We start from the raw sequence: 13,866 nt of genomic DNA, 5'->3' as shown, positions 1-13,866 counted from the left end.
CTACCCGTGGGTATATTGACGGGCAAGAACCTCTACCCATTGGGTAGACGGGTATGTGTACGGGTTTGTATTACCTATACCTGTCTACCCATGGGTAAAATATACCCGCATCAATACTACTATAACCATCTAATAGAGCTCATCTTAGCTAATTGTCAAGCTACCAAGTTATGTAATCATATGATTTGTTATATATGAAGTTAAACTTGTTTTTGTATGTTCATTTAATATTTTGAGTGATTAGTATATTGGAATTTAAGACTTTCCTAGCGGGTACGGACTACCCGACGGGTAAAAGTACCCGCACGGGTACGGGTATGGGTAAGATTTTATACCCGCGAGCATATATGGGTAACCCGACGGGTAGAATTTTTTTTGATAGGTACGGGTATGGAATGGTACTACCCGACGGGTATGTACCCGTTGCCCTCTCTACATGGCTTGCATCTTCCACTTTCTAAGGCCTTATCCTCTCTTGTCACCCTTTCTGGCGCATGGGCTTCTTTCTTCAAGTCTTATTCGTTTGCACCTGTATCCGAGGGTATTGAGGGGAGATTAAATCACTCCCTAGTTAAACTAGGAAAGGGATTTAATCCCCTCCAGTCCCCTTCCATCCAGATGCAACCAAATAAGCCCTCAGCTAGGTCATATTAGCCGGGTTGTTCGCCCCTTGTTGCCTAGTTTGGGTACTCTTGGAATGTGGGGGATTGAAGTGCATAGAAAGGTATTGAAGAGGATTTTTACCTATTGTGGATTTAAACACTCTTCAATCTATCTAAACCACTTCAGTGCAAGAGTATGCTTGCAGGTGGGTCACACGTCTGCATGTGTCAGTTGGTCACTGCGAATGGTTGGGCTGCACTACACAGTGCTAGGTGGGCCAACACTTTGGCTGTCTTTTGCCTCGTGGGCCTCATGCGCCGAGCCGCTAGCATTCTACCATGCCATGAGCCCCTCCTCACACCAGGCCAAACGTGCCCCTGTGGACTACTTGCCTTTGTTCGAATTCAATATATATGGCATGTGGGTTGTGATTCTCCTATCTTGCATGCTCTTGCGTGGTAACAATGCAAAAAGGCTAAAGGCTAATTTGAAAACCCCATTTTCTTAAGGAATTTCTATTTTTCTAGAGGAAATTAGTTCATTTTCTCTTGGAAAAATACGAATCCCTTGGGAAAATGAAGTTCCCAAACTAGTCCTATTTTTTGGTATTTTCATGAATCCAAGTCCCTCTAGAGCGTTCCTTAGGTCCAATCGCCTCCTGGGCCACCTACCAATCCCTCGATAGGATTTCTTTGTCATGTCTATGCTTCCGGTCGTGCCAAGGCCAAGTCGTCCGTGATGTCGCTCGACATTTCTGGTCCGCCGGCCCCCAAGGCCTTTGAGCCACCCTTCACCGCATGGTCCTACGTAGGGGTGGGTCCAGGATTTAGAGGATGGTTATTTGAAATTTTAGTAGAACATAATTTTTTTCAAACTAAATCTTATCTTAGTACTCTTTAGGCATATATAATTGATTATAGTATTATATAGAAGTAGTTTCATAGAATATAACATATATAGCACATAATTGAGCATACAAGTTACACAACTAGTAAACTAGATCATAACTCACACAAAAAAATATATCATAAGATAAACACTCAATATATCAAAGTATTAATTATGTTGACATAATTAAGTGGCTAGTGGCAATATCTTAAATATATATAGAATATTATGTGACACCCAAAATCTTAATTTTGGATTAGTAAAATCTTTCTAAAATGAACCAAAGGAAAGTGTCCCTAAGGAATAATTATACTTTGTAATTCACCCTTTCCAAAATAAATAATAATATTAAAATAATGTTAGTTGAAATAAATAGAAACAGAAATTTGATTTGTGAGTTTGAAGAAATAAATGGTAGAAAGTGTTTCAATTTATTAGATTTGATTATTCCCTTCAAGAAAAAATATAAAACATCGTTTTATGAATTAAAGTTACTCTTGATAAAGATTTTATATTAATATTTCCTAAACTAAATAAGTAATTAATATTGAATTACGAAAAATAGTTTTAGTTGACTACACATTTAAAATAAGCAACTTTTTAAAAATAAAAATTGTGTGAAGCATATATCTAAATAAATAGAATAGTTGATAAATAATTAATAATTCATTTAACTAATTTTGCATCTCATGCTGGAGTTCATGTATTGTTGCATTTATATTTGAAATTTGTGATTGCTCGACTTAACGCTTACCACCAACCGATACCATCGATAACACATCGCATTACCCTTCACACATGGAGCCAAACAACATGTTAGATCACACAATTCTCGTTGTCATTTACTCATCATAGACTCACAGTATGGAGGGTCAATCCTTACTGAGTTCCTCCTTGACTCCTCACCTACCTCTTGCTAGCTTGCTACAGGTTAATTTCATTTATAGTCTGATCCCCAATTTTGTTGTCTCATTCTTGTTTCTTAAATTGCCTTCTCCCATAGAGAATTGTTTCACCCTCCACCACTATAGTAACTAGCAAAGGGGCCCAGGGGCTTCTTTACCGAGAGTCGGTACAGAAGACGCTCCGTAAAGAGGGAGCCTCGTCGAGTGTCACGAACCACGGTGACACTCGGCAAAGACTCCGTCACCGTCACTTGGCGCTATGACAGCGACTTTTCTTTACCGAGAACTAGGTGCCCGACAAAAAGTACTCGACAAAGAAGCCGTTGCTGATGTACAGTTCGTCGAAACTTCTTTATCGAGTGTGACACTCGACAAAGAGTTTGTCTAGTGTTTTTAGGCTTTGCCGAGTGCCCGAAGCACTCGGTAAAGCAGCTGTGTCCGGTAGTGCTAGCAGCAAGTGTCTGTCAAACCTACACTACCGGAATCCGAGGCTTTGCCGAGTGTTGTATTCTTTGCCGAGTGCCTTTTGTCGGGCACTCGGCAAAGAAGGCTTTGCCGAGTGCCGCACTCGGTAAAGTTAGGCTCTCGGCAAAGAGCCCCTCTACCGAGTGCTAAACACTCGGCACAGGTAGGCACTCGGCAAAGACAAGTTTGCCGAGTGTAACGCACTCGGCAAACGGGGCTCTCGGCAAAGGGCCGTCAGCGGCCGTCCCAGAGCTGACGGCCGTCAGTCTTTGCCGAGAGCCAACGGCTGGCACTCGGCAAAGAGGCTTCTTTGCCGAGTGTCCCACATCTAGCACTCGGCAAAGAACTCTTTGCCGAGTGTCATCTCTAGACACTCGGCAAAGTATATTTTTATTTTTTTGATTTTGTCTCTCCAACTTTTTGTGGTATGTTCCTACACTATGTAGACCTACATGTATCATTTGTGGACAATTATAACAGAGATTCAATCGTTAGTAGATTTAGTTCGTTTATTTGAATTTCTTCGAAAAATTCAAATTTGAACTGCAGGTCACTCGAAACTTGGAAAACCGTGCATGAAAAAATGATATTCATGGTACTTAGCATAAGTTACGACCGATTTCAGAAGCGTACCGGAAACTTCGAGCAACATGCTCACTAAACATGGCCGTGAACTTGGCATCCACATGTTTAAAAATTGTATAAAACACAAACAAAGTCAGAAAATCATGAAACTTGTCCCCGTGTCATGATATCATATGTATAGGCTGTGATAAAAATTTTAGAGTATTTGGAGAAAGTTGTGAGACACTATGTGTAGAAACCTAAGAGATCCACATTGAAACTCTATGATTTCATGTGTAGAAACCTGTTTTTAAATACATCTTTTTATATGTGCTTATTTGTTTACTCTTAATTGCAGGTTGTTGGACAAATATGGTGGGCGGTTTCCTGAGGAGGAGGAGGGGGAGGAGGAGTAGGACGGCAGACGATGCAGAGCAGGCAGCGCAGCAGCACGAGGCAGAGCAGGCAGCGCAGCAGCAGCCGGCGCCTCAGGACGACGACGACCAGCAGGACGACGACGACCAGCAGCAGGACGCCTCAGGTTCAGGCGGCTCTAGTTCGAGGAGCATCTACCTGCGAGGCCCCGCGAGTCTCCCGCCGCGTCCCATACTTCGGGACAGACGGCCGTTGATTCGGCCGGAAGGGGAGAGGTATGTAACTTTATGTTCTTCATTCTTGTTCATATTATGTGTTCAAAATCATAATATAAACTAATACTTTTTATTTATCACTTGGACAGGTCTTGGACGGTTTTGGATTATGTTGGGGGTCATCGTCGCCCCCCCAACAACATCCTCGGCCTGCTGTGCAGGGAACACTTCCCTGGACTTGTGGAGTACGCCGGAGTGACGGGCCCAGCCTTCACCTTCGACCACTACGCCGTCGCCCCCGATGCAGTAGACCGGGACGGCAGGGAATTCAATAACAAGGCGGAGCGGGTGAAGCAAGAGCTATGGGTAAGTCTTAGTATAATATAAAATATGTCGCATTCGTTGCAAATTCTTGAAATAATGTATGGATACATCGTTTTTGTATGCAGGATTTCTTCAGATGCGATGCTGGATACGAGGCTAGGGCGGATGTGGTGGCCACCACGTGCTGTAAGAAGCTCGTCGTGGACATGCACTATGAGGCCCGCATCCAGGCCATCATCACCTACCACGGCTCCGTCCTTGGGGAGAAGGTGACCAAACCTCAAGCCCGAACCATGTCGTTGACCAGGGAGCAGTACCTGCAGGTAAAGTCATGCATGTTTGGTACCAGTACTCCATGCATGAATTTTATTTTATCTTCTGATATGCACTTTATGTGTTTACTTTGCAGGTGATTCCACATTGGTGCGCCGCACATCCTCTCTGCTGGGAGCAGATGGTGGATAGGTGGTGTTCGGCTGAGTGGGACGAGGTGCACACAGCTAGCCGGGAACGGCGTTTGCAGATGCAAGGGCCCTCGCACCACCAAGGCAGCCGGAGCCTGGGCCAATATGCCGAAGCATGGGTACGCCACCTTTTTATTTCGATATATAGCACTAAGTTAGATATTATTTCTAACTATCTCGTTGGTTTCCGTTGCAGTCGGCGTCACATGGTGGCAGGCCTTGTTCCACCTTCTCGGCCTATGCTATGGCCCATAAGGGTAAGGCGACGTCCGACGTCACCTACAACCCGGATGACGGGCCCGAGGCCTACACCAACCCCGCCGTCTACAGCCGCCTCCATGACTACACTGCCATGGCGCAGGAGGTCCATGGCCCAGACTATGATCCGAGCACCGAGCCTATCGACCCCGATGTGCTCATGAGGGTCGGAGGAGGCAAGAGACATGGGCGGTACTGGATTGCCGACGGGGCAATCGACTCGTCCTCCACTCCCACTCTGTCTCAGGTGAGAGCAAGGAGCACTGGCTCGAGCCCAGCCATTCGACCTCGGCACGACAGCTCACAGCATCGCATTTCACAACTCGAGGTTAGTGCTTCTGTAACTCGTCCTTCCTTTAGTTATATACCTAGTCTTTGAGTTACTATAACGTTGGCTTGTAATATTACAGACCCAACTAGAAGAGATGGAGGCGAGGATAATGGCGGAGCGGGCGGCGGCTGATCAGAGGATGGCGGAGATGTTCCAGTACATGCAGAGCCTTGGCGCCGCACAGGGCATCGCTCCGCCACCTCCATTGTTCCCCCCAGTTGACCCTACTCTCTTCCACACTCCTGTGAGTACCAAAATTGTAGTTAGATGTTTGTAATGCATCTGGTATAACACATGCTATCTCTTCTTTGTGCAGGGCCAATCTGGGGCGGCATCCAACAACCCTCCGGAAGGGTTCAGCCCAACGCAACCCCGGCCAAACCGCCCACCTCCATGAGTCGTTGTTTTAGACTTCACAACTTATGTATAATACTTATGTTTCTGTTTGATACTTATGTGAGAGCTTGCGACGTTTGAGACTTATGTTTGTGTTTAATACTTGTGTTGAACACTTATGTTTGTGATGGATATTTATGTTTGTGGTCACGGTTTTATGTTTGTGTTGGCTATTTATGTCTGTGATGATATCTGTGATGTATATATGTGATATATATGTGATATCTTCTGTTTGTGTGGATGGAAAACAAAAATCAAATAAAAAAGGTACATACTGGTCACTTTGCCGAGTGTAACACTCGGCAAAGAGGCTCTTTGCCGAGTGTCTGGGTCATAACACTCGGCAAAGAGCACAGACCTGGGCACCGGCTTAGGTTCTTTGCCGAGTGTTATGTCGCTGGCACTCGGCAAAGAGGTCGTCTTTGCCGAGTGCCTATTGGGGCACTCGGCAAAGAGCCTGACATGGGGACCCTCCCTGGCGGGCTCTTTGCCGAGTGTCCCAACTGGCACTCGGCAAAGATATCTTCGTTGCCGAGTGTCACCGTTGACACTCGGCAAATCCACCGTCTCCGTCAACCGGCGCCGTAACGGTCGCTTTTCTTTGCCGAGTGCTCCCTGACACTCGGCAAAGATATTTGCCGAGTGTCCGAGAAAAAGTACTCGGCAAAGAAGTCTTTGCCGATGCACTGTTTGCCGAGTTTTCTTTGCCGAGTGTTACACTCGGCAAAGCCTTTGCCGAGTGTTTTTAAGGCTTCACCGAGTGCTTCCGGCACTCGGCGAAGCTATTGATTCCGGTAGTGCTAATTAATAAGTAGCATGCTAAATTGTTCACTGTATTTTTCATATGATTAAATCGATGCTAGTAGTGTCACTAGATTTTCCCTTTACATACCCCTATTAAATTGCATGTTGAATTGTTCAACATAGATCGTCCATATAATTTAACTTCCAATTCATTTATACCATTTATAGAAATCTACGTTAGAATATAATATAAGTAACTTGTTCACCTCTTCTTATCAGTTTAATTTTTTTAGGTTGAATTAGTTGCTACATGCAACTTAATAACCTACCTAAACTAAACAAAAGATTGCTTACATTCTATAGGAATTGGTAATCTTATATAAGAAGTAGATTTCTTTTTTTTTGCTTCTAATGCACACATCATGATGAATCATAATCCATCATCCTGTGTAGGACTGATAACTATGGACATACATAACAAGACCAAGCCCAAACCCAAATTTTGTAAACAAAAAAGAGAATAGAAAAAAAAAATCCAAATTCATAGAAATAAGAAGCAAGGAACTGGATTGAACAACTATACTATATATATCAAGACCAGCATTGCACTGTGTCGATCTATATTATCAGGGAATCGAGTTCCTGGCTTCTTTCTTCTTCTTCTTCCAGCCTAGCACTTTTATTCTGTTTTTCCTTATCCCCCTCCAGTTCAGTCTAAAAGAACTCGCACGGGTCCGCCAGCGGGACGCAGATGAGGGACGCATCACCGTTCCCCATGCCGTCATCGAGCAGCCAGTTCTCGAACATTGGTAATGACGCCGGCCCCGGCCCCGCGCCCTCTTCCTTTCTCGTGCCGGTGAACCCCTCCGGCGTGTGCGCCGTGCCGATGTGGCTTGCCGACGCGCCGTCGCCACCACCGGAGAACGCCGAGAAGGAGGACATGGACTCAGCCGACGCATTCCCACTGACGCTGGGACGCATCCAGCCCTCCAGCAGACGCGCTATGTTATCGATGCTGGAAGCGTACATCGCCTGGCTGGCTGGCGCCGGCAGCTGCCCCAGCGGCAGCGGCAGCGGCTCCGGCTTGATTGCCGGCGGCGCAGTGTCGTCCATGGACAGCGCCTCCCGGAGCGCCTGGCGTGCGGTGTGGATGTTCGTCTGCAGCCGCCGCTCCCACTGCCCCTTGGGCGCCGCGGCCCTATCGCTCTTCTTCGTCGTCTTGGCGCTGGCACCGCTTTCCCTGGCGCCCGTCTTGGCGAGCTTCTTCTTGAGGTGCGTGTTCCAGTAGTTCTTGATGTCATTGTCCGTCCGCTCCGGCAGGTACGACGCAATCGCGGACCACCTGATCGAGTAAAAAAAAGCAGTTGGTGGTTAGGGCTCTCTACTGAGGAGGAATCACATATAGGAGTTTCTGCGAATGAAGGACTAGCTGTTCTTGGAGTGGAACGGAGTGGAATTACTTGTTCCCGAGCAGCTCCTGGAGGTGGATGATGAGCTTCTCCTCCTGGTCGCTGAAGCTGCCGCGCTTGATGCCCGGGCGGAGGTAGTTGGTCCACCGGAGCCGGCAGCTCTTGCTGCAGCGCATCAGACCTAGGCAATGCAATCGTCCATGAACAAGAGCAGCAGCGGGAACGAGTGAAGGAATCGCCGACATAAAACAACCACCATGGCACCATCCATCTAGTCTAGAAAGAAACAAGACAAACTCTGAGCAGAGGGTTGTACCGGTGCTGCATGGCACGGCGCGCCAATTCCCAGGACCGTGCTCCTGCACGTAGGAGACGAGCAAGAGGTCCTCCTCCGGCGACCAGGGCCCCTTCTTCAACCCGGCCTTCTCACAGCACGGCGGCCTCCCCATGCCTTCTTCAACCTGGCCGGCCGGTCGGCCTCTACGTACGTGCGCGACGCTTGCTTGGCCAAGCAGGACGAGGGCCTTTGACCCTCGGCTCCGCTTTGCCTTGCTTCTCCCTCCCTTCCACTTTCCCAGGAGGTGAATCGGGTGCGGAGGATGGTGACTTGGGTTGGTTGGTGGTGTTTATATAAGCGCGGAAGCGCCCCTGACCTGGACCCCACATTTGACCGTGCCCTGACAGAAGAATGAGGCCAGCACTTCTGACACACTGCCACTGCAGGTCCGCAGCGCGCAAGGGCAGCAGCCCTGTCCAGTGTCCACGTACACAGGACCCCGCCAAGGTCCATGACACACGCGCTCGTCAGCATCGTCACTGCGAAGGCCATAAGCGGACAACGTCTGACTATGGCAGGGCGGCTAAAGGCAAAGACGATGTTAGTGATAGAGGCACACGCACGGCATCAGGAACAGGTATTTTTGGCGGCCGGCTTTATTTTTGCTCGACCGTCGAAAATAATAGTCATTTTTCGTCATCCCCACTTGTAAAAACTTTATTTATAGATACAGTGTTAAATAGTTTTAAAGCATCATTACTAATACTAAAATTAAATAAATAGTCACTTTGTTTCATTATACCTTGTTCTTGGTGAATATGAATAAATATTAAATTTCATATTTTATTTAATATAGTCTATAATTGGGTAGATAAAATGCTAAAAAGTAAATCGTTATCCATTTAGTATCCAAACAGAAACAAATACAAATCCTGATATCTACATTGCAAGTTTTAGCGAATGCAAATATTTCACAACTCCAAAATCCATGTTCATTTTACATCGCTAGTGTGTGGTATGTTGCTAACAACTTGTGTTGCAAGTGCCTTATTAGACTGTCTCCAACAACTACCTCAATATATCTCCTTTACCGTCTCCTTTAAAAGATACTCTCCTCTATACCTTATGTCTCTCCAACAACGTCCTCTATATCTCGTTCTCTATACGTAAATACCTATACTAGAGATATATTTTGCTCTAGATTTTTGTACGTACGTATTTATCATACCCATAAATATTTAACATATGTGTCAGTTTTGTGTAATCTATTATTTAAATTATTAAAATAGATAGAGGAGATGAGAGATATCTCTCTATATAGATAATGGTGGAAAGTTCTCTAAATTTAGAGTATGCTTTAGAAGATGTTGTTGGAGGGGATAGAGGAGATGATCTCCCATATTTTAAAGGAGTGACGTATTTAGAGGCTCATGCTGGAGTCATCCTTAGACTATATGGTTCAAAAGCTATCATGACTCTATGGTGCTAGAGGTTTGGGGTGTGTAAAATGGTTGTAATTTTGACATATTTTGCTATTGAAGATGTTTTTTCTGATAACATAATGATCATTTCCATAGTTGGCACACATAGTATGCTTGCAGGTCATGATGCTATACTCTTATAACAATGACATGACCAGACTAAGGAATTTATGGGAATCAATCAGGGTGCTTACATTGATATGTTTAGTGTGGTCGAGGTAAGTCAGAGATTACCTGCTTCTGGTACACTATATATGTACTCCTTCCTCAAAATATAAAGCATGCATGTAGTTCATAATTTAGATTTTGTTGTATTTGATTAACAATTAGATCAATTATATGAAAATTTTTAGTAAAAGCGATCACATTATTTCTATTTTGAAATAATTTCTAACCATCAAAACTTTTGTTGCCACAAATTATATATTGTAAGAGAAGTTAACAGTCGAACTATGATCTTGAATATCACACCAAGTCAAATGTGTTTTCTATTTTATGACAAAGGGGGTATATGTTAGGAGACCTTTGACTTGCATGAGAATATCTATTGTGGTCCACACATCAGTTACATTTATGCTGAAGTAAGTTTGACTAGGATGTAATGAAATGAAGTAGTGATGCTTAAAATACATGCATCTAAGTGTTTTTTCTTCATTCATTGACTGCATGCTAAAATAATTAAGTTTGACTAGAATGCAATGAAGTAATGAAGTTTAGATGCACCTAAGCATGTTTTTTGTTTAATTTCATGGAAATTAAATGTATTCACATCCATTTATGCATATGGAAGAAAGTTTGGCTATGGTGTAGTGAAGTAGCTAGTGAATTTTAGAAGCATCTAAGCACAGTTAGCTTTTGTTTCGCTTCATGAATAAATGTATGCACATTCATTTGAGCAAGTGGGTGTATGTTTGACTGAAATGTAGTAAAGTAGTGAAGGTTAAACATATGTAGCAAGTATTTTGGGGCTGCATGGAAATTAAATGTATGCGCATCAGTTTCATGGAAACATAACTAGAATGAAGTAGTAGATTTTTGATGCAGATGAGCAGGTTTTGTTGGTCAACGCTTCTGTTTCTACATGTGAAAGTTAGTTAGCTTGATTCAAAAATAATTAAGTTGTGAAGTTTATATGCACCTAAGCATGTTTTGTTTTATTTTTATTTCATGAAAGTTAAATGTATGCACATCAGTTTATGCATGCAGAAGTGACTTTGACTTGGGTGCAGTAAAGTAGTGAAGTTTAGATGTATCTGAGAAGATTTAGTATTTTGTTTTTATAGAGAAAATTAAATGTATCCACATAAATTTGGGCAAGCATATGTATGTTTGACTAGAATACAGTAAAAGTAGTGAAGCTTAAATGCACCTCAATGTGTGTGCATATCTTTGTGCAGAGAAAGTAAGCTTGAAAGGAGTGAAGTAGTGATGTCTAGATGCACTTAAATGAGTTTTGTTGGTCAACCCATCAGTTTCTGCATGTGAAAGTTAGTTTGATTGGAAAATAATAAATTAGTAAATTTTATATGCGCCTAAGCATATGTCGGAGAGGAAATCTCCGGCCGGGTGGCAGAGTGCACCCGCCCTAAATCCTAAGATGAGGAGGTGCCTAAGCGTTTTGCTTGTTAGTTGGAAAATGGGAAGAACACAAGAACACACAAGGATTTAGAGTGGTTCGGGCCGCTAGAGCTTAACACCCTACTCCACTGTGTGATGTATTGAGCTTGAGAGCTTGTATGAACTTGTGAGCGTCTAAGTGTGTCTGAGTGAGCCCCCTTGTAACGTCGCATGCCTCCCCTTTTATAGCTGAAGGGGGACATGCACAAAGGTACTGAGTCCCGACATATGGGCCCAGGGACATAACGGATATAGCACTTGGAACTACAAATGTTCGCTGCTGGAGCAATCTTCTCTTGCCGTGACATCCGAGATATGCGTATCCTCGGCGTGCAGGGGAAGCTTCTCGTATAAGGGATGGTGAGCACAGTGCACCGCATGGCACGGGCGCACTGTTTGACAACAGACTGGACAGGCACGCCGTCTGTAGGATGACCCTGACGCTATCTGCCAGTGGAGTGGACATGACACATTAAATGCTGAAAGGGCACATCGTCTGTCTGCAAGGTGGCAGGCGGCGCGTCCTCTCCGCAATAAATGCAGATACCGCGCGGCTTTAGAGGTCTCACGTAAGGCTCCACCCGTTGGCTTATGTCACGGGCCACAAGCCACGCGGCAGTAGCGGGTCTTAATGTCACTGTTGGGCCATGTGCGGGATGCCTCGAGTCGCTGCACTAGTTCTAAAAACTTATCTTTTCAGTCTTCCGCGACGGCCCCGAGGAGACGTGGTATTGGCGCGAGCGGCGGTGCGATTTTTCCGCACCCAGTAACCGGCGCGCCGGTTGCCTGACATGTGGGTCTGGGCCCCCATGTTGGACCGCCGGTTGCAGCGAAGCTGAGGGGGCGCACAACCGCGGGGCGGTTGTACGCTTCCTGCGTGGCGGTTCACCTTCTCGACTGCTGGTTTCGGCGAAGATGAAGGGGCGCATAACCGTGGGGCGGTTGCACGCTCCTTGTGTGGCGGTTCGTCTTCCTGACCGCTGGTTGCGGTGAAAATGAAGGGGCGCATAACCGTGGGGCGGTTGCATGCTCCTTGTGCGGTGGTTCGCCTTCTTCGTGCTTCGGGTCAGCCTGTATGACATGTGGGGCCTAGCCCCCGTGTCATAGGGTGGGAACCCTGGTGCACATCGGGGGAGACTTTGCCCATGACGCTTCGGGGCGCGAGTAGGGAAATCTGCCTTTAAAAAGGGTTGATCTTTTGGGCAGTAGCCATGCCTCGCTCCTCTTGCATTCATCGCGCCCTTCCGCCTTCCGGGCCTCTAGATGGGGCGCGCCGGTGTTCATTAGAGGGATCCACGTCAGGGCCACCCCCTCTGGCGGTCTCACCGCCGGAGAGCTCGTGCTCTTCGTTTTCTGCGCGGTGGTGCTGCTAATCTTGTCTTCTTCTTGCTGCTGTTGGAGGAGCACGACCTCGTGGGGGTTGGCGCTCTTCTACCATCGCTCGGCTTCAAGGATTTTCATCATGCAGCCCGGCTGCAATCTCCCGCTGGTGGTCATCCACAAGGATGACCACCAGCCTTGTGGTGGAGAGAAGCGAGCCGGGCTGCGGCCTCCCCCCCCCCCACCCTCAGCTTCAAGGATGTTCATCATCCTCGCTGGGGTGGAAGGCGAGCCGAGTTGGGGTCCTGCCTTCCGCATGGGCTGGTGACCCTCTTCTTCCTCTAGCATTAGGGGGAGAAGGACGTTCACCAGCCTTGCGGAGGAGGCAAACTTCGGCTACACGGGGCCGGCCGGCTGCAGGCGCCGTCAGCTGTCGCGTGTTTGGCTCCTTGGCTTAGATGGCTTTGGTGCCGCCTCCGGCGCTGCCTCCTGCCGCTTGGTCGGGGCATGGCTGTCCGTCCACCGCACGGGCGACGGTCACGCCGTGCGTAGGTTCGCCACATCCACGACGTCTCCCGCGCCGCCGGCCACACTGTTCCAATGCCGTCCAGGGGGTCGTACAAGACATCGTACGCCGCGGGGGTGGCAGCCGCGTTCTTGGATGGTCTTGTCCTCACTCCCATAGGAGAATGGGAGCGAGGAACTCTTCGCGCGTGATGAGGCGGCCGCCGTCGCTAGTAAGTCACCGGTGCAGAGGTGGTCGCTGTCGTCGGTGCTGAGGTGGTCGCCGCCGCTGGTGAGGCTACCTACTACAGAGGTGGTTGCCTCCACTGGTGAGACCATCAGTGCCACCTGCCGCCGAGCCTCTGACTCTTTGGCTTTAATGGCCTCGTTGTCGCCCCCCGTAGGAGGACGGAGGCGAGGACCTCTTTGTAATGGCGCACGCATTGAGGCGGCCATCACCGTTGTCACGCCGTCTTGGGGGATTCCGCAAGGTCAGCGGCCACAACCTTCCAGCGCGACCCTGCTAGCGTCGGGTAGTTTATACCTGTAGAGTAGAGATGGAACTAGGACTCCGCTTGAAAGCAGATGTAATACTTTTGCTTTTTGAAAGGTACTTTTGAGTACTATTTATCAAGCATTATTAGCACTTATCTGTGTACCGCCTGTTCTTGCTGTGTGTGATGTTATGTTGTTGATTCTTCCCTGGTACCTGGCCCCCCGCCTGGG

At 46.9% G+C, this 13,866-nt stretch overlaps 1 protein-coding gene across 1 annotated transcript; it reads right to left on the bottom strand.

Annotated features, from left to right (window-relative positions):
- Window positions 1-6,891: 6,891 nt before the first annotated feature.
- Window positions 6,892-8,530, bottom strand: LOC100193481 (uncharacterized). Its single transcript, NM_001138596.2, has 3 exons — window positions 8,258-8,530; window positions 7,993-8,122; window positions 6,892-7,874 (listed from the first exon to the last, which is right to left on the bottom strand). The coding sequence occupies exons 1-3, from the start codon at window positions 8,388-8,390 to the stop codon at window positions 7,247-7,249; spliced, it is 891 nt and encodes a 296-aa protein (NP_001132068.2). The 5' UTR covers window positions 8,391-8,530; the 3' UTR covers window positions 6,892-7,246.
- Window positions 8,531-13,866: the final 5,336 nt, after the last annotated feature.

The sequence above is a fragment of the Zea mays genome, chromosome 1, assembly GCF_902167145.1.
Source record: "Zea mays cultivar B73 chromosome 1, Zm-B73-REFERENCE-NAM-5.0, whole genome shotgun sequence".
NCBI lineage: Eukaryota > Viridiplantae > Streptophyta > Magnoliopsida > Poales > Poaceae > Zea > Zea mays.
Note: the sequence above shows the minus strand (reverse complement) of the source record. Positions and strands in the feature narration are given on the sequence as shown.